Raw genomic sequence first — 25,414 nt, 5'->3', positions numbered from 1 at the left:
CTTAATCCGTCCACCGATGAAAAAGAAAGACGCTCATTGCTCGGCAGAATTCACTTGGGCCGATGACTGTATTAACCCCTCAAGGGCCAAACACAGATTTCCGGTAATTGCCGGGTTGTGTATTTACATTCTCACAGAAATAAATGTTTGTCCATTCACATGCTCTCAAAATGTAATTAGGGCTGAACCATTTCGAAAAATCGCCATGCGAAATTGCATCATGTCAACCCGTTTTTGTCCGAGCAGTAAGCGGCGTGGACATTAGCGAAGTGGAAGCCGTCTCGTGGTGATTGGCGTGCGTAACTCACCGCCATTTTGGGGACCGCGCGGCTCTCCGTTCGGGCTGGCGGAGCCGCCACATAAATCTCACCTCTGCAAAGCGCTTTATGAGCGCACAACGTGTGTTTTATGTCTTCTTTACGAGTGTGGAAAGGCCACATCTTGAATGACACCCGCCGCAGCCAGCCGTTGGGAAAGAGAGAAAATAAAACACACACGCACACCAAATGCATTTTACAGGCTCATTTTCTTGAACATGTGCTTATTTTTTCACGTAGAGTACCAGCCACGAGTTTGTTAAGGGCCGCTCGTTTGGTTGGCTTCCTCGCTCGGCCCGCCTTGCTGAGTAAGTCGTTGAGTGGCCGCGCCGCTGTTGATTTATTAGTCAGGTAATGAGTGTCAGGCCAATTGGCTGCTAAAGTGCTCAACTGCGGCCCCAGAGAAGAGCGGACAAATTGATTCTTTTGTCAGCCGGGCCTTGAATACTAAAATATAAACAAGCCCCGAGGATAGGCGCCGAGTAGCTTTTTGTAGTGGCAAAAAACAAAACGAAAGAATAAAAATTTTTTTTTAAAAATGCTCCACACCAACAGGTGGCGGTAGTTCACACTAATCTGGCAGCAGACCGCTGAGTAATACAAAACAAAATAAAAACTAATATATAGACAGCAAACTGAAAAAAATGAGATATGGATACGTCATGTATTATGTTACATCATAGTGAATTCTGGGAACCAAGAGGTTAAATTGCTGGAACAGAGAGTGTGGGTGGGGGTATGCACGGTGAGCAAGGAGTAAAGATGATCGGGTCGTGAAAATACACTTTAGACCATTACATAGACGGGAAAAAATGGGCTTCCGACTATGCTTAGTCAGACTTTTTTTTTCCTCCGTCTATCGTTTATCGCCTACAAAATGGGCATCCGTCATAGGCCGACCAGTCTGTCACATCGGCGGTATGCCCAGCTCTGCATTTAATCACCAGTTGTCTGTTTCAATGGGATTTATTTTTTCCGGCGAGTGCGTGCGTCATCTCATAACGTGGCTTATAAATGATCCGATAATTGGCTGGTTATTGCACTTGTTTATTGCGCATTCTCCTCCACTTGTAGCATTGAAATGTTCTCGCTTGCCTTTGAACTGGCGATGAACTTCACCCCCGCAAGCCTGCAAGTTGGCCGCCTCGCACCCCCGTCCAAATGGCTCCAAGGAGCCTGCTCCATGGCACTAAATGACAACAAATGCGCTGCGCCGCGCCAAATTTGGCAGCCGTAGCCACGAGGCCTGGCGAGGCCTGGCTGGCTCGCCGTGAAATGCGGCAGCGAGCTCAAACATGACGGTTGGCGGCCATGCCAAAGCCGCCTTGTCAAATGCGACATGGTGGAGGGCGCGTGACGCACTAAGCGCATCTTCATTCCCACAAAGTGCTGGTCCAGCCTGGAACGCTGACAGTCTGCTGGAAATGGGATCGTTCATCATAACCATCTCATACATATGGCACGATTTTGACATAAAAACAATTTAAACATAAAAAAAAAAAATAAAAAAAAACATTTGGTCTTGTATGTGTGCATCTTGGCCACTGAACATCCGTAGAATGCGGTCATGCAAATGAAAAGAAGTTTCACTCAACTACCGTGGGTGACCCAGTCATCTGATGTAGTATTAATCACTTAATTAATCATTGGGGTATTATGTCTGGCTACATGTGTTGCTGCACTGTTTGTGCGCTTTATCAAAGCATTGCTATTCGTCAGCCGAGTTGACTTCTGCCACCATACAGTGCTCGGATCTCAAAATATTGCTCACAAGTCAAAGAAAAAAAAAACAGCAGTATGATGGCTTGTATCCCCCCCCCAAAAAAAACGCATGTGTGTAAATTTAAGCATTTGTCCCCACATCATGTAAATATGTACACGTTTGTCCATTCAAATAAACACATAACGCAAACACCTGCCAGTCAATCCACGGAATGCAAACATGTCCATGCATTCATGCACAGTGAATTGTGATGTTTGTTTCCAGCTCTCGAACCGCATCTGATTAGGCCGCGCAGGTGTACCTAATGAAATGTCTGCTGAGTGATCACATTTCCACACCAATGCGCCAACAGCTGTTGTCTGTTTTCTTGTACATTTTTGGGCTGTGGTGAGGCAGAATCAATTGTGGAAAAAAAAAAAAAAAGATGCGTATGTACTTTATTAATGCGTAGTGTGACTGACATCTGTCAGAAAGCAGACTGGCCCTGCAGCCATTGCGTCTGGCTTGCACTAAACTTTTTCTTTTTTTTTTTTCCTTCTCCTTCAAACAAGAGGCAGAGACCACCCGCAGCATTGGTGCTCTCTGATGTGTCAACACACACAAGACATACGAGCGCTTTGTACCTGGCGTCCAAACGTAATTGTCTGGGCGGTGTCATCGGGGCGTACACTGCTTGGGGGAGGCCGCAGCTATGGTTAAAAAATAGCTGTTACTTCCCCAAGTCAACGTTCCCCATTGAAGTCAATTGAAGTGCCATCAATCTGTTCCAACCCTCCCAACGAAAACAACCCAAATGTTTATATTGCGTTTTTTAAAAATAATAATTTATATAGCATAAGATAACTGAATGTGCTTCACAAGAATTGAAGACCTTTCAAAGCAATTTAGAGAAATATACGGATATACTGTACATGGAGGCGATCTCAGTTAAGTATGGCCCTAATATTTGTCTTCGGGGAGGATAAAGAATAGATGCCTGTGAGTACTGTTGTTATCTGTCTACACTCACACACATACAAATGTGTCATGTCATATAATGTTATGGAGATATCGATGAGGTTTTACCGCAGTTGCCACTTGGTCGCTGTTAAGTCATATAGAATTCAGACTAGAACACCCCCCCCACACACACACACACACGTCTTATTGCTGTGCGTCACACTATGATGAAACTTGCACTTCCGCTGTCCTTTGTGAGTGAGAAAAGGTAGATGTGTGTGTTTTTTATGGAATGGACAGATAAGGAGATCCATAGCGAAGCCGGCAGGCTTGCAGCTGATTAGCATAGCTTAGCTCAAAGCGGCAAACGGCTTACCCACCCCAAAAAAAAAAAAAAAAAAAAAAAAGAGAGATGTAGCCAGCAGTCCCTCTTAACGCTCACTAATTAACATCTTTCATCTATTTAGTGGCATTGGTGCAAAAAAAATAACGTGCAAAAAAAAAATATTTGGGAGTGTTGAGGGTGCCAAGCGAGCGGCAGAGACCTCGCAAAGATAAAGCCCGCCACGTTATCGGCGTTTTGGCGGGCGCACATCAAACGCGGCAGATACACGGTGTTAATTAGCGGCTGAGCAGCTGAAAGGCGGGCTAGCGTCGCAGCTAACACCAGCGCTAACTTGAGGAAACGTCTCGCGGCTGGCGTGGCACTTTTTCCTTTTTGGGGACTTTAAAAGCGTGCGTGTGCAGTGAACAACTGCCGCCTGCAATTTTGAAGGAACCGAACGCTCAAATGTTGACAAGTGTTGGAATGTGCAACGAGGAGAATTGTCAAATCGCGCAACAAAATGTGGAAGAAGGTCAATATGTAAAGCGTGCGCTTTGGTGTACCTACTTTGAAGTCGGAGCATTTTGAGAAATGTGGAAGCGGGGTGAAATCGAGGATGTTTGGATCAGGTGGAATTGGGGCAAAAAGTGATTCATTTTAGGAATGTCCTGAAGGAGCTGAAGAGATTGAATTTGGAATGCTATGGCTCGCTCGACAAAAATGTGGAAGGAGTAGGTCAAATGGCAAAAATCACGCAAAATGTGGAATTGGGGGCAAAAAAGTTTAGCAATTGAATTAAGAAAACTCAATCAAATTGGTTTGAATCCTTTGAGCAATGTGGAAGGAGGATTGTTTTGGTGTGTGTGGAATGTTTTTGACTTTGGGGAAGCACAATTTCAGTCCATGTCCTAAATGAACGGCACAAAGTTTAAATGCTTTTAATGAGTTTAGAAATGGGGAAGCAGGTAAAAGTGTTTTTTTTTTTTTGGATGTGTAATTGGTGGCAAAAAAGCACATTTTCCAAATGTGCCAAAGCGGCAATGCGGAAGGTCAAATTGCAAGACATGGAAATTGGGGCAATTTGTGGAAAACGCCAGCGCCGCACACTTGCTGGCCGACACGACACGTGCTGCACGGAATGACTTTAGCCATCACACTTTTTGTTGTCGTAGCGACAGCAAGACAAATCGGCCGCGCGTATCTCGCCGCGTACGCGCTTCCCCTCCCGTGACGGCACATTTGCATATCTAGAAAGTATTTCCTGGTAAGTGGAGCGGCAGGCTGGGCGGGCGCTCTCGGGAGAGCCACGCAGACACAGATAGAAATTTGTATTAATAAAAAAAAAGAAGACCAAACGTGCGAGTGAAAGAAGAACAAAAGCGGCGTGCGGAATCTCTTTCATGATCCGCCGCGTTCAAAGCCAAACTCGGCAGTGCAGTCAATAAGGGAGTCAAGTGAACAACTGCTGCGCTCTTACGGGACACGCAAACGCGTCTGCGTGTGTGCGCGCGCGCGCGCGTTTGTGTGGATTCTCAGCCACGCCAAGTCCAGCGCACGCCGGGGGTCAGGGGTCAGCGCTTATGAGTCTCAGGGGGCGTCGGCCTTGTTACTCCAAATCGCAAGGGCTTGGCTAGTGTTTGCGTGACCTTTGACCTCCCGAGAGGCCCCCACCCCGGCTCCTTCCCCTCCCGCCATTGTCGACGTCTTCCTTCAACCCCGACAGGTCAAGTTCACTGTCAAAACGTGTGTGTGTGTGTGTGTGTGTGTGTGTTGACACCGGCTTGACACTAGTTCATAACTACTTCACATTATTATTATTGTTATTATTATTATTATCATCATTACACAGGGAAGGTTAAGACTTGAAAGTGATTATTTCATCTTTCCCTTCCTTCTTTCCTTCCTGAAATGAGGTGACGTACTCTTGCCCCACTGTGTTTGGAGCATCCGCTGTTTGCGTCCCCCGCAGCCCCCCCCCCGCCACTCGGCCCATCCGTCGTACGTGAGATGGTTTTTGCGGATAAGTGACGCTGATGGATGAGCGTGTCGGCGTGTAATTAGCGCGCCGGTTCTCAGTGTGGCCGCTGATAGCCGACGCGCCGTTCGGCCCACTTTGCGGCGTGATGAATAACAAATACGGCAAAAAATCATCTGCCGGCGGACCCCCTGAAATGTAAGCACATGGAGAGGCTAATGGAAGGTCCCGTGGAGCCGGCGCTTCTTTTTTTTTTTTCTTCTTTTTTTTTTTATTAGCAACGGCAAATTTGCTGTTGTCTTTTGCTTTTGCTGTTTGTTGTGACTTGTCTCTTGTGTTGCATCTGTTTCCTATTGCTGTGATGTTTGTTGTCACTCTTGTTGCGTTTGTTTCCCATCCATGTTGCTCTTTCTTCTCCCTTTTCTCACTTTTGTTGTGTTGGTTGTCAATGGCCATTACTGTTTGTTCTCTCTTCCATTCTGGGTGTTTTGCATTGGTGTTGCTTTTTGTTTTTGCTTACCTCTTCTATTCCAACTGCTGTTGCAGTCAGTCTGTTATCTGCTCCACCATCTCGCTGCTGCTGCTCTCCATTGCTTTCGCTACCTGCTCTCACCTTTCTTGTTGTGGCCTAACTGAGGACCTGTTTGACGGACACTTGCAGCAGCTCGTTACAACACATGGCCTTATTGGAGGATATTTGGTCCTTTGTCAGGACTTTGCATACGTCTTGCCGTTTTTTGCGTTTGACCGCTCACACAACGTTGCGCCACACACGCAAAAGGGAGAGCCTGCAGAGAGGTGCTAATGTGCCTTCAAAGCGTCTTAAAAGGTTTAAAGGGCCGCACTCAGCGGGACACCAGCGACTCTTGTAGTCTCAATTATTGATGGCGCTTTTCCAGTGGCTGCAATGTCACTCGCTCGTGCTCTCGCTCTCACGCTTCCCCCCCCCCATAAAAATACAAGTCTCAGGACTGGCTTTCATGTTCAGACCAGGGTTTGGTCTGGGAATGTTCCTGGATCGACGCCGATGTCCATGTTGGGCTTTCAACTGGCTTCCTTCCTTTCATTCCATCCATTTATCCTTCCTTCCACATGTCCTTCTTTCCTGTCTTCCATCATTTCATTGCAATTTTGTTCCATCTTTCCACCCTTCCTTCTTTCCTACTTTCCGTCCTTAATTTCTGTCATCCTCCCTCTTTTCTTTCTTTCCTTCCTTCTTTCCGACCTTCCTTCCATTTTTCCTTACATCCTTCCCACCTGCCATTCTTCCTTCATCCTTTGTTGCGTCCTTCATTCCTTCCTTCCTTTTATACATCCTTTTATCCTTCCTGCCATACCTTTCTCATACCTTCTATCCTTCCTTATTCGCTTCCCTCCTTCTGTCCTTCCTTCTTTCCCACCTTCAAAACTCCTTTCCTTCCATTTTTCTTTCCTTCCAAGATTTGCTTCCTCTCGAAGCAGGGCAAGGGAGCGGCTTCACCTCGATCGCTCGATTAGTGACGGCGGTTTCACAACAGCCGTCCAAGTTTTGCTCCTGCGCCGCCGGGGCAATACAGGACACTGATACTTGCCACATAGTTGCTACCTGCCTTGCATAGCTTTGTGACGCTTGCCAAACAATCATGAGTAAGTCCGCCCCACCTGTAATTACCTGAGTGGCGAGCTCTCGGCGCTGGGACGGCCGCCAGCTCGCCGCAGCCTTTATGGGGGCCCTTCTGGTCCTTTCTTGTTTTTTTTGCGCCGCAATTAAAAGGTGGCTGGGTGGCAAACCGCGCAGAGGCTGAGGCGTTTGTAGAGGTTGTGGCTGCAGGCGGCGTGGGAGCGCGCCATCCAGGAAAAACATTGTTAATTATTTTTGACAGCTATCTATTAAAGTGCATTCTTAGACCTCGGAGGCCCGCTCACATCTATGGCAATCTAAACTGCTGCCCCAGTAGATGGGGAAGGATTTACGCCATACAATTACCATTTGCTCCCTACATCATAGCAGGTTGTGCTGCTTGATTTTTCAGATTGCCCTGTTGTCATTCGGAATGGCGTGCGTGCCTTTCTTAAAAAGGTTTAAGAAGGCTGCTCTGTCCCAATATTTCTGATCCAGGACAGAGTGACACTTAGCGGTCGTGGCATTGACCTCTTCCACTATTATGGCGCACCTGCACAATGAGATGTGGCGGCGCCCCGTTGCAGGTGGACTGGAGTATTCCATCGATGAAGGGAGCTTGCTGCTTCAAAAGTTTAGGAAATATTCCAATAGTGAGAGAGTGTGTGAGCCCTCTCCGAGGGGTGCCCTATAGAATTGATTTTTTTTTTTTTTACATCTATACATATATTTTTTCCTCTACACGCAACTGTGATGAGGCGCAGGCTCAGGCCACTTGATAGCAAAATGTTGGAATTGTGTTGCTTGAAACTTGTAGTGTCAATCCAACCTGAGAGGGCTTTACTCTGCCCCTCACACCGGCGTCAAAGAGACAAATCAGGCCAATCAAACGCAGGGAATCACAACGCGAGATGCTTTTTAATGAGTTATTCAAGGCTCCTTTTCACTATTAGCTAACAAGAACTCCAGCATCTCCTCGGCAGGTTTACTCCACACAATAGCCCAGTGATTGTAATCACACACTTGATTTTACGACCCGGCGGGTGAGACGCAAGAAGGACGTGTCTGATTGGGCGGGACTCATCTGTCTGCTCATATGGGTAGATGTATGGCGACCACTCTCACTCATCAGAAAAAAAAATAGTAATAAACTTGCCTGTAGACTCTTCACGTGGCGTGTCTGCGGAATCCAACTGAAGTAAGCCTGTTTGAAGATGATGAATGACACTGAAGTCGTCAATTATCCTCGTATACGGCGTCGGAAATAATGAGGGTTTAACACACGCACAATATTACGACATGAAAAGACCCACACTGGATTTGCACTGCGCAGAAATTGCTGTCAAGATTGGACGGATGGATGGGTGGCATTTCATAGGTCAAGGAAAAATCATTCTGCTGATTTTTGTTTTGCCTCTAAAAAAGTGTCCACACCCCCTTGGAATCATCATGGTACCATCCAGAAAAGTATTCACTACAAAACCGATACTGCACTTTTAGTTTTGTTGGCCTTGGCACGGGGACGTCATCGCTCTCGAAAGGTCACTGTCATCTTGATTAAAAACAGCACATCTGATGATTGAGTCTATTTTTCTCGTGCTGTAAAAAGCAAAAGTATAATTACATGGCCATGCTAAATTTAAATCTAGAAAGTGGAGGTGTCACTCACACTTAATGACTTCTTAATGAGTAAACGAGCGTGCCCAGGCCGCTGGCACGTTCTCCCTACCTCAGTTGCCTCAGCTGCCGTGGCTCTTTTTGGAGGGGGGGGTTGGAAAACATGCTAAGCTAAAACACCTCACACTTAAACTGGGTATGTGTAGGTATGGTTTAAAAAGAATGTGTGTCGTGATTGCGAGAAAAGATGACGCAGTTGAAGTGAATAGCGAAAGCCATGTAGAAAAGCCACACACTAGTTGCATGTATGCAAAGGATTATTTTGCTATCAAAATTGCTTTCTCAGTCTTGTTTTTGGTGTTTTATAGTTTGAGGTACCAAAAGCCCCAAAAATATTGGCGTCAAAGTCTTCTGATTCATATTTCTTTTGGGTAAAACGATATTCTGGCGCTCAGTGCGATTCATTGAAAGCACTGGAGTTGTCTGTTCTGTGCTGTGATTGGTCAGTGCACATTTTGGGGGACGTGGCATTAGTTGCGTTGTGTGACATTTAGTCTCATTTTTGCTCTTCAAAAGCTGTTGTTATCTCGAAATGGCGGTTTGAGTTTGCGGCCACCCTGTTGCTACACCTGGCGTCTGCTGGGCCCCAAAGGGGAATATTTGATCCAACATGTAACGCTATCAGGACAGACTTGTGCATGCTTTGGGCCGTAGGCGTTAACTGTTTAAAAAGAAAAAAGGGCAATGACTGTTTCCTGGCTCGGGCCCTCTCTTCGCCTTTTATGGCCGATCGCGAGATGTCTGTCTGATTTATTGTGCTGTTTGTTTGGTGGCTTTATGTACAGTATGTACTGTGTAGCACAGATGAGCAAAGTATGACGCGTGACACAGGCGGTGCCGGTGCCGTTCTTTAATCTGGCCCACAAAAGAAAGGTCACTTGTAGATGAGGACCAACCAGTAATTCAATAGTTGAAACCTGCATGCAAAACATGTCAAATGAAATAAAATCACAAATTAGCGTAGGATAAGTACAAGATTCCAAAATGTAATTTTTCAAATGTTTCATATTTTAGCATATCAATTTCCAGATGAGATTTTCAAAAGCGTGAAAAATATTAATATTAATTTGTATTTTTTTATTTAGAATTTTATTTTTCAGAAGAAATGTAATTTTAAGCAATTAATCAATTGTTTTCAATATAACAAATACATGCTATAAAATGAATGTTAAAAAATTTAATTGTATTATTTACAGTAAATCAATGACCAATTATATAATAATAATATACTGTAATTACTTTTATTAATCTAGCGATGTTTTCCCCACTTAAATTGGCCAGTATAAATGAATTTATTCCTTTCCATTTTTATTATTCATTTATTTGATTAAGTCATTTCTTAAATGTATTATTCTAAATACATATTAGAAAGTATTTGTAAATTAACATACCAAACATACCAGTACATTCTACTTATGAAAACATATTTTGCAAATTGGGTATTTAAATTATAATTAACAAGTGTATTAAATATCATTAAAATATTTTTATTTCATTTTTAAATAAATATTTTTTTTGTGTTACATCATCAAGAGTCGTGTAATATTTATGAATCTTGAGTCCCCCTTAAAATTGGTCAATTAAGGTGCATTTATTCCTTTTTTAATTCATCAACCTCATTAAATGCTTGTTTTATTTATTGTAAATACAAATTGAACACAAAACAATTTAACAGACATTTAAGAAGTGCTTTGTTTTGTTGTCGGTGTTTAATAAGTTGTCATTTATTGTTTAACCATCGTTTAACTAAATGAATAATGGATCTTATAATTTATGACAATAAAGAAGTTAAACAAGTCCGTCAAGTATGAGTATTACGATTTCCAAAAGGACCACCCGTGGCCCTCTTTGCCCACCGCAGGTGTGCGCGCTCAATCGTCAGTCCACATTCCCGGCACAATGAAGGCAAACAATTAAGCGTGCGCCCGATGCATCGAGTCATCTTGACATCCACCTTGACGGTCCGGTTTCCCCGAGCCGTGACTTACAGCCGTAATTAAGCGAGTGTCCGCGTCAAGGCAGCTGCCAAAATGGGAGCGGCTGTCACTTGCGCCGCGTTGATGTGCGGTTCGTTTGTTGGCAGCCAAAGTCGCGCTTCCTGTACCGACCAGTCAGTTGTATAACCGCGCCGGTCCATTTCAAGGAAATGGACACGTAAAAGTCCCACACGCGAACTCTTCAAGGGGTGTGCCGTAGCCTACTAGTGTCATTGGGTTTTCCTTCAAGTGTTACGCACATGCCTTTGTCTGAATCCGTCTCCATCAAAAGCCAACAATTTCATTTAGTCTAGGAAAAGCGTTGCTCTGTGGGAACATCATGCGCAAATGTGTTTGGAGCTTGGGGTTCGGTGACCCTTTCTTGCTTTTCATTTGGCTGCATCTCTTCCAGTAGAGCTCAGCGCTGCCTGACATGTTGTGGCACAACGTGGGACTGCATCTAGGCACAATATGCTACTTGCCTGTATAGAATAAAAACTAACATAAAGAAAAGATTGCTTCAAAAGGTAAATGAAAACAAAAAATTCAGACATAGTTCACATGATCAGTGAGGGACTAATTAGTTGACTTCTATTCCTCGGATTAATGACACAGACACTCTTTGGAAGGTGAAATGGATTGTGCTGTAGATTTGATGTGAGCTAGTTGGTACATCAACACCTCAGTTGGTTTCCACTATTATGGCGCAACTGCAAATGGTATGCGGTGGTGCACCGTTGGCCGCAAAGCCTGCCCTCTGCAGGTGGACCGCAATGATCCGCAAAGCCTACCCTGATTTCCGTGCGGAAGGCGCAGGCGGATACTTTCAGTCACGTCTCCGACTGTGTCGTGACCGATCGACACGGGAGCGTGCAAACACCCGTCGCCTCGACACGGTCGGACCCGGGGGGTCAGCGCCCCGCGTTGTAGCCATTCGCCGCGCTTTGGCTAACTTGCATCAAAGCGCACATGTAGTCGTCAGGATTAGAGGAGCGTAGAGAAAGGAGAGCCTCCAACCCATTCACGGCTGGCACGGCCTCCGCCGCCGCCGCCGCCGCCTCCTCGGCACCAGCGAGTTTTTAATGCATCCCATTTAAGTTTAATTACTCCAATCTCGGCGAGGGCACACAGGAAGAAAAGGCCCGGGCGCTTGTGCCGAGCAGATTACCCCACTGCCCTGCCAAGTCCGCGGCGCGCTGCATCCTAAGATAGAATTCAAATTCAAATGCGGGGCTAAAGAAAGTGCAGCTGTCACCCCTCTGGCCTGCGAAGCCCCAACCAGATCAAAGATGAGCTGTCCTCCTCCCCTGCCTGTGTAAAAATGAGCTGTCCTGGCCGTGCCAGTGTCTCGTCCCCCCGGGGCACCTAATCCTCCTCTCCTGACTCCACACTGACAGTCTGAATAAAGGCGTTAAACCCCGCAAAATAATTACCAATTAAAACGGATGGAGAAGTCATCAGGTAGCAGCCTTGCTGCTGGTGGTGGGGCGGAGGCTTTTCTTCTTCCTCTTCCTCTCCTTCTTCTTCTTCTCCTTCTTCGTCTGTGCCAAGAACAACCTGTGCTTGCTCCTTTTATGGCTGAGTGACCTTACAGAGTCCTATCACAGTGGGAACAGACTTCTTGGATGTCGCAGGAAGTTTGTTACCACCCACGACCCCCCTCCCCCCGAAAAAAGAAGAGGGAAAAAAAACGCAACCTGTACACCAGCCAGACAAAGTTTTGCCAAGAGAACTTGTTTAATCTTCCCTCTACCTGGACCGCTCTCAGGGTACACGCTCTTGATTGGCTTACACTGACTTGAAGGAGATCTGCTCAAAGTTACTCAGCTTGATTCCTACGAAGACTGACAAGTATATCTGCTCTGTATAGTTTACTTAGACATGAGTGGCTTGAGATGCGAGGGACTCGGCTTAGCATTTTTCCTAAAAATATGAGCCGCCGATTTTTATTGATCTATTTTTTGCTTTGACTTGTGAGAGCAGACTTGAGAAGCGAGCACCGTGTGGTAGCGGCGAACTCAACTCACTTCACAATAAGCAATAGCAAATAGTCAACAATTCTTCAAAATAGGCTCCAACCTGTTTATTGCCATTCCCAGTTGAGGTTTACTGTCAAGCTAAAGCCAAAACAAACAAAATGGCACCTTGTGTATTTCAAATAACCACATAGCTTATTAGCCTTTCGGTCCACTAGCGTAATGCATTAATTAGCATCTAGTTGCAGTGCTCGAATGACTAATATTAGTGCCGTACTGATGAGCTGAGAGGAGTCGCGATGTCTCAATGTCAGGTCTGTTTTATACTGCCACCAAGTGGTCAAATCGGGCACAGCAGAAGGAGCAGCACAATGGGATTTCAATTGGCCAAAATGGTTTCGCTCTATTGAATTGTATCTCCCGCCGCCGCTGGAATGTGGAATGTGTGTCGAAATGAGCATGTGTCGCTCCAGATTGGGACTTGTCTGCACATTGTAAACCTCTGAAAACTCTGCACGACAAGAGTGCTTGAAGCGATGAACGGTAATATGCTGGAGGTTGACTCCATTGTGGTCGAATGTCTTAGCCAGCATTCACGTACTTCATCTGGGCATCGTGAGCGTCATGGTGGCGTCCCAATTGACGCAATTGTATCCTAGCTGATAGCCGAGCGCGCTGGGCTGGCCACAAAGAAAGGCTCTCTTCACGTGCGGCTGTGCTGAGAGCCACTCTGACATCGCGCGGCCTTGGAGCACAATGGCGACAAACAAGGAGAGCCCGGGCCTCAAAGTCTGCGCCGGTGAGGGCGCTTCAATAACGACGCCTTCGTCGTCGTCTTTATTTTTTTTTTATTTTTATTTTTCCTCTCTCCATATGCACGCCTTCTTGTTTGTCCTTCACGGGGCAATTATCGAACAATGTCGTCAAAAGGCTTTGGACTTACTGCGGTCTGCTAATGACGAGCAGGCGCGGAGACGAAAGTGGGCTCTCTAATGAAGATGGCCTGGAGGGAGGCCTTGTATCGCTTTTATAGGCAAATCACTTTGTTTTCTTTTCTTTGTCCTCCCTAAATGATCAAAATTGTCCTTCCACCTTAAAGATTGTCGTCTTTCAAGCAGACACGAAAACGTCAGGCCGCCAAGGAAAATGCAAATGGATGCAGAAAGCTTTAGATTGACTCTTGATTACACAAACGTTGCTTATGTTTGTCTAGCGCCACTTGATTTGATTTGTGCATGTACGTCATTTACCTTCCTTTCCCGGCAGGAAATCATCAAACTAAAATTGATCTGTGGCAGGGTCAAACTGTCACTTTCTCACGTTTGTGAAGAAGGTGGAAAGTGAACCATTAGTCAAAGGTCAAAACAATGACTGTTGATTTTAAAATGTTAAAACTCGGAATCACAACTGTGCAACCTTCAAATGTGTGAAAAATCAAGCCGTCAACTCCCCTCTCGGACGCTGTGGGCGTGTCCGTTGAATGCCGTTGAAACCGCGCCCCACTCAATGTCAATCAAGCAACATTTCTACAACCTGCGAAAATGGATGAGCTAAAGTTTATTTGCTTCAAGCCTCGGCGCGTGGCTTTTGCTCACCTTGACAACGCGGCCCTCTAAATTGGCCACGCTAGGTTCACACGCTGGCTGTCAAGTCAGACGTTTATTCTATTTTATCGCGACTCATGTTGCTTCTGCCTTTCTCAGCGTGACTTGCGCACTTTCACAGCCAACAACGAGGCACTTTAAAGCAGCCACGCCAACACACAAACCATTTGGAGGATCTATTTTGGAAGTGTAGGCATAGCTCGCCAGCAAACGCACGTCACAATTGTCGCCGGCTAGCCGCCCATGCCAACGAAAGTTTGTTTATAGTGAGGGGAGAGGCGACTCGTGCTCTGAAGGCCGTCACGAGGCAACGTTTTAGCCACGCAAATAATCCGCAATGGCGAAAAACAGTTAAACGCGGTCTCCACAATTGAGTACCACATAGGTGTCAGTTTTGCACTTGGCCGGCAATCGTCTTCAAACGCGTATCATGTATTTGAATAAATCTCGGAATCGACATTACGAGAGCTTTACCATTCACTAAGGTCCTACAAAAGAAACAAAAACGTTTGAACTTTGATAAGGTTTGTCCGGCAAGGTCGACTGGATTCGAACACAAAACAACATTGCTGTTCTCAAAAGCGTTTTGATATTTGCAGGCTGTGAATTTCTTCCAAGTTGGGCGTGCAAAAGGCAACAGCGCGCCGTTCAAACTGCCTCTTTCAACAAGAGTTGGACTTGGTTAAGCATTCAATCAGTTTGTTGAGCCCTTAAACGTCTTTTAATGCGCGACACATCAAAGTGGTCAACGCTCGACTGAATTTGTCTTGATTGCATCAAAACATGACATTTATTCAGCGCGCGTTTACACCCCAAATCCCGAATTAAAAGCCTCTCTCCGTGCTTCCAAGTGTTTATACAGATCGGAGGCTCGCAGCATGTCGGAGTTTGTCGGTCCGCCGGTGCCGTCGCACACGTTTGCTCGCCAGCTGCACCAAAGCTGCTCGACGAGTTAGTCCGACGATTAATGGCACGCAAGTGTTCCCTGCGAAAGGTGACTGGGTACAAACGCTTATGCAAGGACCAATTAAATCCAGAGGTTAACTCAAAGCTTTAGGATCTTTTTTTTTTTCTAGTTTTTGTACCGGTGAGAAAAAGATGAGGATAAGTGTGCAGGTACAGGAACCTTTATTTGAGGCTTTTTTTTTATGATCTATAGGTGATGGCGATCAGCTTCATACTTGACGGTGATGTAAGTCTTCAATAAAAAACCTGAATGTGAAGTAGGACGTACATGTTTTCAAGAACATTTCTGTCAATACTGTACTTGGCATCCATGGGTGTCAGAACTTGGTTGAGTAAAACAATGACATTACACAAGGCTCAATTATTGACAATGTTGTGAGCCTCCAGAAGAAAATCCTGACGATCAGCTCAATTCTTGACAGGCAGCCTTTAAAACCAAAGCCAAGGGAGGACGAGGACATACATATATCCCAAGCCCCCGCGAATAACGCTGACCTCAGCTGTACAGTAACCAAACAAGTTGTTTCAATCGATTGCTCCATCTCCCGATCGGATCGGTGATTAGCTTCACGTTTTGCTTTAAACTCGCCGATCGCTGATCGTCTCCAAAATCCCTCGGTGAAAAGTGATTGGAGGACCAGAATTGGCACTGACATTGTCAGAGAGCACAATATTCTCATGGAATATTGGACGATCAGTCAAAATGCTCTCAATGCTTTGCAATCAGCTGACAGTGAACGAGTTCAACGTGTTCCCATGGATTGTTTACCTCCGGACCTTTAACAGCACATGCTGCACAACACGGAATGTCGTTTGAAGCGGCGCGCGGTCCCACGGCGACGATTCTCATCTTTATCGCCTTTGCTTAGCGTATGTTTTGGGAACACTAAGGAGGTGTCACCTTGCAATAAGTGGATTAAAGGTTGGCCCGTCAGCAGCCGATGCGCTGTAATCGGAGATGATGCTTTGACAAGCGTGTGATCAAAACGGATACTGAGTTGAAACAAGTTCAGCACTTCAACCGATCCAGGGAGGAAGATTAAAACACCCACACAAGCGAGGGAAATGTACTCGTCTATGCACTCTGTTAGGTTTATTGCGCACCGCGCTACGGTAAATACACGCAGATCGGCCCGGGAGGCGCACTTTCATTACGGGGTTAAAGGCAAGTCCGCAAAAAAAAAAAAAAAAGCGTTCCGATAGAGCCACGCATGAAACGCGTTGCGAGGTCCACAACGCGGCGGCGGTGGCGGCGACGGCGAACACGCCCAACAGTACTTAGCCCTCGGTCATTCTGGCACGCTCTCACAAGACAAAAGACAAGTCGTATCAGCAATGCAAAGCGGCCCTCGGGTCACAACTCATCAGCACGAATACCGACGTCGCCGCCAGGCTGACGAGGCTTGGCTCGCTGCAACGTTAACTCTTTGCGTGCACGCTGACCCCGGAACACTTCATATGAACTTAACGGCCCGTAACTTCGACACCATGGATTCGTCCTCTCAGAAAAACCTGATGGACAGGGATTAAAAGTAACACGGTAAGACTGTGCTTAAATGCAGTACGTGTAAAAAAAATAACTAAAATAAAATCAATAAATAAAAAGTTAACACCAGTCAAATACAACTTCCTAGAAAAGTGTTTGGTCACCCGCTCATCAAATTTGAACTCCATTTTTTACATTTATGAATAGCTGTCTTAAAGTGGTTGTGCAACTGCACCTTGACGGATGCACAGGTGTACCTAATAAAGTGACCCGTAAGCTGCGTCGAACATTCCAAAGTGCCTGACTTTCGGCGTCTAAATGAAGTGTCGACACGGACAGACACAGGACAAAGACGCAGGTCGGCCGTGACGGAAAGATTTTCGCAAAGAACACGGTCAAGTCGCAATCCCTTTTCTGCGTCCCGTCAAAGAGGAGATTAACTTGTCAAAATGTGGCTCAGGGTCCAGACGGGGTCCTTTTCAGTGGATATGCACCCCACCCCCGCCCCTCCGTCTGATCTTCCTCCCTCGCAGACGCTAATAGCGGCGGCTCCAGAAGGCCGAGCGGGAGATGGGCTCGGGCTTTAGGATCGCTTTACCTGGATTCGGCAGCGTGACGCTGCTGGATTAGCGCCCGGGGGCCTCGTGGCAAGCTAGTCTGCAAACACCCCCGCCATTCACGTGCTACAGGTATACACACACACACGTTGCTATACATACAAAAATACTAGTCACGAGGGTGAATGGTGATAAGTAAAAGAAATCAAACAGAATGGAATGCGTTGTGTAAGAACTCTATATTTGTTGTCATACGTGGCAGATTTGCAAAATTTCTGCCGAAGGGATCGTCATCATTGAAATACATTTTTCAAAAATTAAAAGAAAAAAAAAGTTCAAAATGTTCTAAATACATAATACATGTTTGAATATAAATCATACTTGTCATTTGTTGAGCTGTAGCGTGAAACAGTTTTTGGACATTTCAGTTCTGCTGTTTTTGGGGGGCGTGGCCACAACAGCGCCGCAAGACGCAAACCTCGACCCCGGTATGAATTGTCCCGCCCCCTTTTGATAAATTAAGTGCCTCCAGTTCACATCAGCAATTGCCGCAGGCAGTCAGCTAGCCAGATAGCTAGCTATGCATACACCTCGAAATCTCCCGTTGAAATAGTCCGAGGCCGCTTTAGAGCGCTTCGTTGTTGGCCGTGAGTGTGTGCACGTCATGGAGAGAAGGCAGAAGAGTGATGGCAAAATGTCAGATGCGACAGCCGGCATATGAACAGGGGTGGTGTGTGCCAGCTTTAGAGTGCCTCGTTGTTGCGGCATGAAAAAAATTGACTGTGGTATATATTCTAGCTACCAAAAGCTTTAAGCAGAGATATTTTTGTCGCTAAATGTAGGCATAATAATGATGTTAGAAGTAGCTACCATAATTACATTTGATTGACAGTTGACACTTGAGTGGGGCAGGCTGTCAGCGGACACGCCCCCGGCCTCTATGCGTTGGGAGAAGGGCTTGAGTCTTCACAATTTTGAAAGCTTATTTTAAATACTGGGCAATTTATTGTATGTGGGTTTTTTTTTAATTCATTCAAATTTGGTGGAATTGTTGCGGTTTGTCCAATTTAGAAGACACTTTCATTTTTTAATGTAAAGCAAGTAGCAACAAAATACCACCACCCACAAAGAGTTGCTTGAACCTGTATTGTTCTTCAATATATTTAAGTGAGATTAAGGAACACCTATAAAACCAACAAACTTAAGTAAACTTCGATATAAGTCAAAACTCAACATATTTTGATTTGTGCAGCTGTGCAGCTAGTAAAGGTCAGTATAATTGACTATAAACCAGGACAAACCAAACAGAGTAGTTTGACTTGTTTTCTTGACTTTGGTATAATTCAATTGTACTTATCTGTGAAGTTGGGCCCCAAATTGTCAGGCCAAAGTAGCGGTTTGCCTTTCAAGTTCCTCAAAGCCTTTTTGGACACTTTTCACTTTTCAGTTGTGAAAATGAGGGTTTTGAGGGGCAAATTGGTGAGTTGCGGTCATTTTCCCGTAAGAGTCCGCGTTGCGCTCGTCATTGTTTGTGATGGAGCCACGTTGTGTAAGTTTGAAGGTCACATTCATTGGCGACTATCAATCACAAGTGTTTTGCTCCGTCATGGCGATGATGAAAGAAAGGAACAAGGGCCTGCTAATTATCTTTTCAGGCCTTATGCATGTAAGTTGACAGGGACCGATCCACCTGGCCGCTGTTTCGTAAAAAGCATCTAGGTCAGGAATTTCCACGGCCAGGGGTGCATTCCGCCACTCCTCAAAGTTGTGTGCCTTGGCCAGCTGCCACGCGCAACAACAAACCGACCCAAAGAACAAACACGCGTCTCGTCAAGTGACTCCAAATAACCTTTTGCCGGTGTGTGGATGCTGCAATCGGAGGAAGCCTACCTGTCCCTCTCTCTCATAACGGTGGTTCCAACGCAACAAAAAAAAAAAAAAAAAAACACATTTGGTCTTTAAAATTTTGCTTCCGTTTTTACAACCTTAGCGACGTCGCACCAATGTTAGCCTCTTAGCTGAGGACTGAATTTTGGTGCAACTGAAGGTGCACATTTTGTCGTGAGAATTTGTTGACTCATGAATATTTATGTTTTAACATTCTTCACTTCATCCATGTTTAAAAAGAAAAAAATGCTACCACTTTTGGCGTAAATCTTTTTCTCAACTTTCTGCTTGTTTTCCTACCAAATGACATGCAGAACTTTTCAGAAGCTGAAAAATATTTTGTGCCAGAATTGGATGGATTTGCCATATGTAGGTTCAGTATACCCGTCCGTCACGTACAAATACATTGAAATGTTTGACTTAAGCCACATAATTTGTCTCAAAATTGTTGGTTGAATTTAGAATTTTTATGACCTTTTTTTTTTCGTTTCGGACTATTTGCACTGTAAGAAAAAAAAGTTAAAAACTGTGGACATTAAAACTGAGCACTCGAGTATGACTATAAAAAGCCAGTTGTGTCCCTAATTGGCAAATATTTGCCAATTTAAAAAAAAAAAAATTTTAGGGCGGGTGTTTGGATGTCATTATTTTGTCTTCTGTTGTAATGTGTTCATTTGTAAAAATAAATAAATAATAAAACCATGCTAATATCAGCCATTTGAATTGGCCGTTGGCTTTATCGGTCGGGGCCTAGTCAGATTTTGGCTGAATCATGAATTGTTCCACATTCTTAAGTGTCATACAAGTGTAAGTGAAGCAAAACGACAAAAGCTTTGTTTGACCGTTGCTCAGTCAAATTGGGAACTGTGCACTCAAAGGCGCTTTAAAGTCTCTTTAAGGGACGCCGAAGTGGACTCCCCGAAGATGTCCGCCACCATCGGCAAAGGACACACTTGACTTTTGGCAGCCCTTGGTCCAAAGTGGAAAAGCGACGACATAAACAGATTAGGGGCGCTCGTGACATTTCTGCATGGCGAGAAAGCAAGGAGGAAAAAGGGGGGAGTCGTGCTCAGATACATGCATTAATCCCCCCCTGCCCCCCACCACTCATGTTTTATGTATCTTACGATCACAAGTGATTGTAAGAGAAATTAATCAATAACAAAGCCGGCGGGAAGCGAGGACGACACATGCCGCCACTCTTTGCCACCTCTGCTTCGTGCATCCATTTTGATTTGGGGTTGGGGAGACTTGAGTGGGGGGGGGGGTGCTGTTGGTGATGTTCGCCCACGTCTAGGTGAGTTTTTTTTTTTTTTTTTTTCCCTTCTTCCACATGCGGGAGGAGCTCCATATGGCGGGGATCAAAGGTGTCGCCGGGTGCACGGTTCTGCTTGGTCGCCAGCCACCGCCGTTAATTAGAAAACAAGATCAGAGGCAGTATTAAAATCCAATTAAGGCCGTATGAACAGATTGCCAAGTGATGTTCACTAATGCATTACTGAGCACCATGCAAATTTTAGTGGCAGCATTTGGCTTTATGTGATGTGTTTGTGTCATTAAGGCTGTGCGCGTGCCTGTGCCTTGGTGTGTGTGTGTTGCCTGACATTGCCTGATCTCTTGCTTGATACACACACACACGCGCGCGCACACACACACAGACATATCTAATCTCATCCAAACAATCAGCCAAAAGCTCTGCAGGGTAACAACACACGCGCAGTCAGATGGGCTGATACGCCGTCTTACAATTAAAGAATAATTGGGAATGCTGAATTATTGATCCGTCATAATTGAGTTCTCTCCGCGTTTGATTTGTTTGGAGAATGCGGCGGCTGCACGGGAAAATCCGCTAGATTTGGATCAAGATCTGCTCCAATTTGCAACCCACTCAAATCCACGCCCCACTCGACAACAACAACAACCAAAAAAAAAAAACTTAAGTGGAGCGAAATATCATAGACTCTCACTGTTAATCTCGACGTGTTTGATACGTACAGTTACATGGTAGCAAAATGGCAGCGCTTCATATATGGAGGAAACGTGTCGTCGCATTGTGTCATCTCATATCGTATAGTAATTGGAGGGAATCGTATCATAGACGGAGGTAAAGCTCTTGTATTCTAAGTGGAGTGTGGTCGGTCTATTACATACAAATTGTATGGAATCGTATTGCAATTTGGAGGGAATTGTGTCATATCGTATCTGGAGTGGTATCGTCTCTTATCACATTGAAATTGGAGTGAATCGTATCATATGGTGCGGCGTCGCGTTGTAATTCAAGTTAATTCGATCTTATCCTACCATCTTGTAATTGGTCCAATTGATCAATCGTTCTGTCAATTATTTTGTTGCCCAATGAATGAATCAGATTAAGGAAACTCTTAATTTCCATGCCTTTGTTGATCAACATGAGTGTTTCAAATTGACATTAATTATGACTCGGTTTTTGGTTTGACGTCTGTCAGAAAACAAGCAAAAATGTTGATTGTTTTCCAAAGTAAAAGCAAATCTTATATTTTGATTCAAAACCAAGATAATCAGCCCGACTTTCCTGGAGGACGACACAAATCGGATAACATTCAACCGTTGACAAGATGAAATTAAATAATCTAATGTGCTAATCGGTTAGTTGTCGATGAATCAACTAACCGTTGCAAATTGGAGTGTATTGTCGCAAATGTTATCCTAATTTGAGCGAACCTAATCAAAAGATGTCGTATTCGATAAGCGAAGATGCGCTTGATGGTTTGCTGTAACATCATTCGGCAGTGTATGGTGACGCATCGTATTTGTAGCCGATCGTATTACATTGGAGTAGCTTGACGGTTGTCAGTGTATCGTTACTCGTCTCACGTCAAGCGTCAATGACGGACACGCGCGTCTCTACCGCCAGCGTGCATAAAAGTGCGTATTGATCATCTGTTTTTATTGAGCACCGCAGACAGATATCGAGTGAGTGACTAAGCGAGGGCACGTGCGGCACCGAGTGACAAGTGGATGCAGCTGGTGGCCCGTGGCCCCGAGCAGCCACATTAGGGCTGACGAGGGCTGCTAATGTGCGTCTGAATGGAGCCCCTTTTGAGACGCAAAATAGAATTCTGATTAGAAAGGCAGGAAATACACATGTGGAGTGCCGGAAATTGTTGCAATGTCGAGCCGTGGCACATTTGGCAGCGTCTCAAGCTGCGTGGGGAGCAATGAGATCTTAATGAAGGCATGTGCCGCCGACGCCGCGCGCACATTTGCATGTCTTTTATGGCTCTTCGCTCGCTTTCAGCCACGAGACGACGACAACGACGAGTCCTCACATTGCGCTTCGACAGGAAGCCTGAACTTGCAGCTTTTCATCAGCCACTCGCAGGCCACAACATTAGGTACACCTGCACAAGTCAAAGACATCCAGTACAAGGTGCTGCAGGTGGTGAGCGGTTGACTTGATTCTTGCACGATTTACTCCGGCCAACAAAGGAAAGAAAAAAGAGCCTTACTGGAAGCTCGTTATTTGTCACAGATCACTGAGTGGACTGTTTTATTCACGTTTCTTTCAAATCAATAAAAAAAAAAACACCAATGTGCTTGCTAAAAGTTTTTTTTAATTAAACAGGAAGTCAACCCCCAAATTTTCTTGGTGAATGGGCTAAGTGCTTCACACTGTACCTCATCTACCTACTGATGATGCAGCATCAGGAGCAACTGGGGGTTCGGTATCTTGCCCAAGGATACTTTGGGATGGTCACAAGGGCTGGGGATTGAACCCACAACCTCCAGGTTGGGAAACGACCACTCTACCACTGAGCCACGCCGTCCCCGATTCTAGACAAGAATATGTTCCATGCGCCTCCACTAGTCAAAACCCAGCATTCTGATGAGTATGAGTTAAGCAGTCAAATCCAGCCGTTTTTAGCCATGTCAGGGGCGGCCATTTTGTCAACTTGCTGTCGACTAAAAATGGCATCACAGTTGGGTTCCACACACTCACATGAACATGTTTGGATAACATGAGCAGAAAAGAAACATGTCCAGGTGCAGCTCGTTGTCGAGTGTGAGGCTGCGACCTCGTCCGGACTCAACGCGAGGCAGCTGCGGCCCGTCTAGCCGCCGCCTCCCGATTGGTCAGAACTTGCCACTGGCACCATTTAAAAACCATCCCATGGACGTGAGACAGTTACGACTTGCTCCTTTGCTGTCATCATGACTGGTTGGGTCTCTTCTGGGTGAGTGTTCACGTGGCAGCTTTCTGGCCTGCCTCCTTTGATTGCTTTTTGTCAACGAGTTTTGTTCCAACAGGGTTTTGCTCCTTCTGATGGCTGCTGCTGCTCTCTGCTACCCGTACAGGCAAGGTAAGCTGCCGCTGCTGTTAGCCAACAACGATTCTTTGGTCTAGTGTGATGGTGCTGAGAGAGAAATATTTTATTAGCAGTATTTAGTCAAATCTGGTAGAATTTGGGAAAATCTTGACTCTACAGTGAGTAGGGCTCAGCCCTGTCACCATTGGTGAAAGAGTGAACTAAGTTTGTAGCTTGAAATTTAGCCTATAGGTGGTAGCGAAGCATGTGTCCATTAGATAAGGCTATGGTTGGACAAAATGAAGCTCCTGACTAATATAATTTTTATTGAATCCCTCAGCATGGGTAGGCTTTTAATCCTTTTTAAAGCTGACTGCTTGGCCTGGATGTCTCAAATGTTTTTGCTGTTAGCTGTTGGGCCCAGGTCTTTCCCCAGCAATCACTACAGACCCCGGGCTCCGCCACAGCAGACATTTGTACCTCAACTGTCATTTGCTGGCGCAGTGCCTCCAGCTGTGAAGGAGGATGCTCTTCAGTCTGGTTCTGTCGACGTTTGGTCCTACGGTTTGTATCGTGTTTTTGTTTTGCCAGTGCTTCAGCTGGGTTTTTTCTCATGGCATTTTGCCAATTGCGCTCCAGGTAACGAACAAACGGCTTCAAGTGGTGCTGAAAACTTTGCCAATGCAGTGGACTCTGACGAAAAACCTGACGCGTCGGGTGGCGTTGCAGTCGCTGAGTTGCCGGTCTCCGGCGGTCCTGATGTGTCTGGGCTTGGCCCAATTTTGCCACCGCCTCCGCCCCCGCAAATGGAGTTCAAGCCTGGTGAGCTGTTCCGCCTGGAGAAAACCTTTGATCATGGTGACTATGAATCAGAGCACGAAACCCAAGGCACCCCTCAACGACCCCGTCCGCTGCCCCAACCGCTGCCCATTCCTTTGGACTCGGCACCTCAAAATGTGGCCCCTTTCCCACCCGACTTTTTCCCGCCACCCATCAGCAGACCTTATGTGCCTTACCCTTTCGACTACTTTTTTTTGACCGGCCAGTATGCGCCAGGCACGGCGACTCACTTCAGCAGCACCTTTGAGCGCGGTCGCAACTACAACCAGGACCTTCACTATGAAAAGTTTGAGGAAGAGGAGCCAGTTTGGCCCTGGGCCTATGCTGCCTCAGAGCCCCAGAATGCCGAACAGGCTCCTGGGCAAGTGGGCGCCCCAAACGACAGACTGGATTCAGTCTCCAGCTCTGGCTACTACACTCCTCCTTACAACCAGCCGGGTGAAGTGCAACTCCCTCCTCGCTACTACAGTACTTACAACCACCCTGACCAATTCAAAGTATCGCCTCGCTACTTCAGGAGCCGGGTAAGTATTAGCATGACTTTTTATTCAGTGTTTTTTCTAAACTTGACCAACTTTTGTCTGTTGCAGGTTGACCACTAGGTGCCTTGAATGCCCTCTTGAAATTGAATAAATGGAGAAATCTCAGTTGTTTCAAACTGTTTTGTTGCTGGGATTGGGCTTGTCTCAATCTTCTGTGGGAAAGGCCACCATTTTGTCTTGGCTGCTAATGGACTAGCATTGGGGCCTCATGTGGCTTATCCTTTTAGTGAGATGGTAAAAAATTACTTAAATTCTAATCTTGGTTTGCCGAACAAAGGTTGCAAACTCTAATCCTGGTTTGAAAGTCAAACTAGTCTTGAGATGCAACAAGCCCTGGTTAAACACTACCTAAGTTTTGTTTTTTTTTTTTTTTGTTTTTTTTTTTTTTTTTTTTTTTCTTTCAGCAACCTAATTGAAACCCTACCCTGAGTTTGGAACCTACTTAAACACTGTATCATTGCTTTGAAACTAACTGCATAACCCTGACTTGTAATACTCCAATGCCAACACTGGACTGGCACACTAATCTGTAGATGCAAACTGTCTTCCAAACATAATTTGAAATTCTAACCTGCTTGACTCTATTTTGAAACCCTAAAAGGAGCTTCGAACTAAACTCTGAATTCCTCATCCAGCCTGTGAATCCTTTGTATAAAAAACAACCCTGGGTTGAAATGCTGTTGCAGATCTTAACTTTAAATCTTAACCTCTTCAAACATGACTTTACAAGCCTATCTG

General features: G+C 45.4%; 2 protein-coding genes across 2 annotated transcripts in view; both read left to right on the top strand.

The window, feature by feature from the left end:
• LOC147128296 (uncharacterized) overlaps positions 1 to 23,125 on the top strand; it is a 122,499-nt gene extending 99,374 nt beyond the window's left edge. The window contains exons 7-8 of the mRNA XM_086019112.1: positions 22,286 to 22,429; positions 22,613 to 23,125. Of these exons, the coding sequence (XP_085875238.1) occupies positions 22,286 to 22,429; positions 22,613 to 22,681 (213 nt within the window). The 3' untranslated portion in view covers positions 22,682 to 23,125. The remainder of the gene's footprint in view (positions 1 to 22,285; positions 22,430 to 22,612) is intronic.
• Positions 23,126 to 24,781, top strand: LOC147128295 (uncharacterized). The gene is made up of 5 exons (XM_086019110.1): positions 23,126 to 23,222; positions 23,296 to 23,348; positions 23,706 to 23,858; positions 23,934 to 24,658; positions 24,725 to 24,781. The coding sequence occupies exons 1-5, from the start codon at positions 23,200 to 23,202 to the stop codon at positions 24,734 to 24,736; spliced, it is 966 nt and encodes a 321-aa protein (XP_085875236.1). The 5' UTR covers positions 23,126 to 23,199; the 3' UTR covers positions 24,737 to 24,781.
• Positions 24,782 to 25,414: the final 633 nt, after the last annotated feature.

Source organism: Filicampus tigris, chromosome 20 (assembly GCF_054856515.1).
Source record: "Filicampus tigris isolate MCC_2025a chromosome 20, RoL_Ftig_1.0, whole genome shotgun sequence".
In the NCBI taxonomy this organism is placed as follows: domain Eukaryota; kingdom Metazoa; phylum Chordata; class Actinopteri; order Syngnathiformes; family Syngnathidae; genus Filicampus; species Filicampus tigris.
The sequence above is the reverse complement of the archived record's forward strand: the minus strand, read 5'-3'. Positions and strand labels throughout refer to the sequence as shown.

Coding starts and splice junctions, on each gene's coding strand:
- LOC147128295 (XM_086019110.1), top strand. CDS start 23,200: ATGACTGGTTGGGTCTCTTCTGG. Junction 23,349..23,705: donor CTGCTACCCGTACAGGCAAG/GTAAGCTGCCGC, acceptor TTTTGCTGTTAG/CTGTTGGGCCCAGGTCTTTC. Junction 23,859..23,933: donor TGTCGACGTTTGGTCCTACG/GTTTGTATCGTG, acceptor ATTGCGCTCCAG/GTAACGAACAAACGGCTTCA.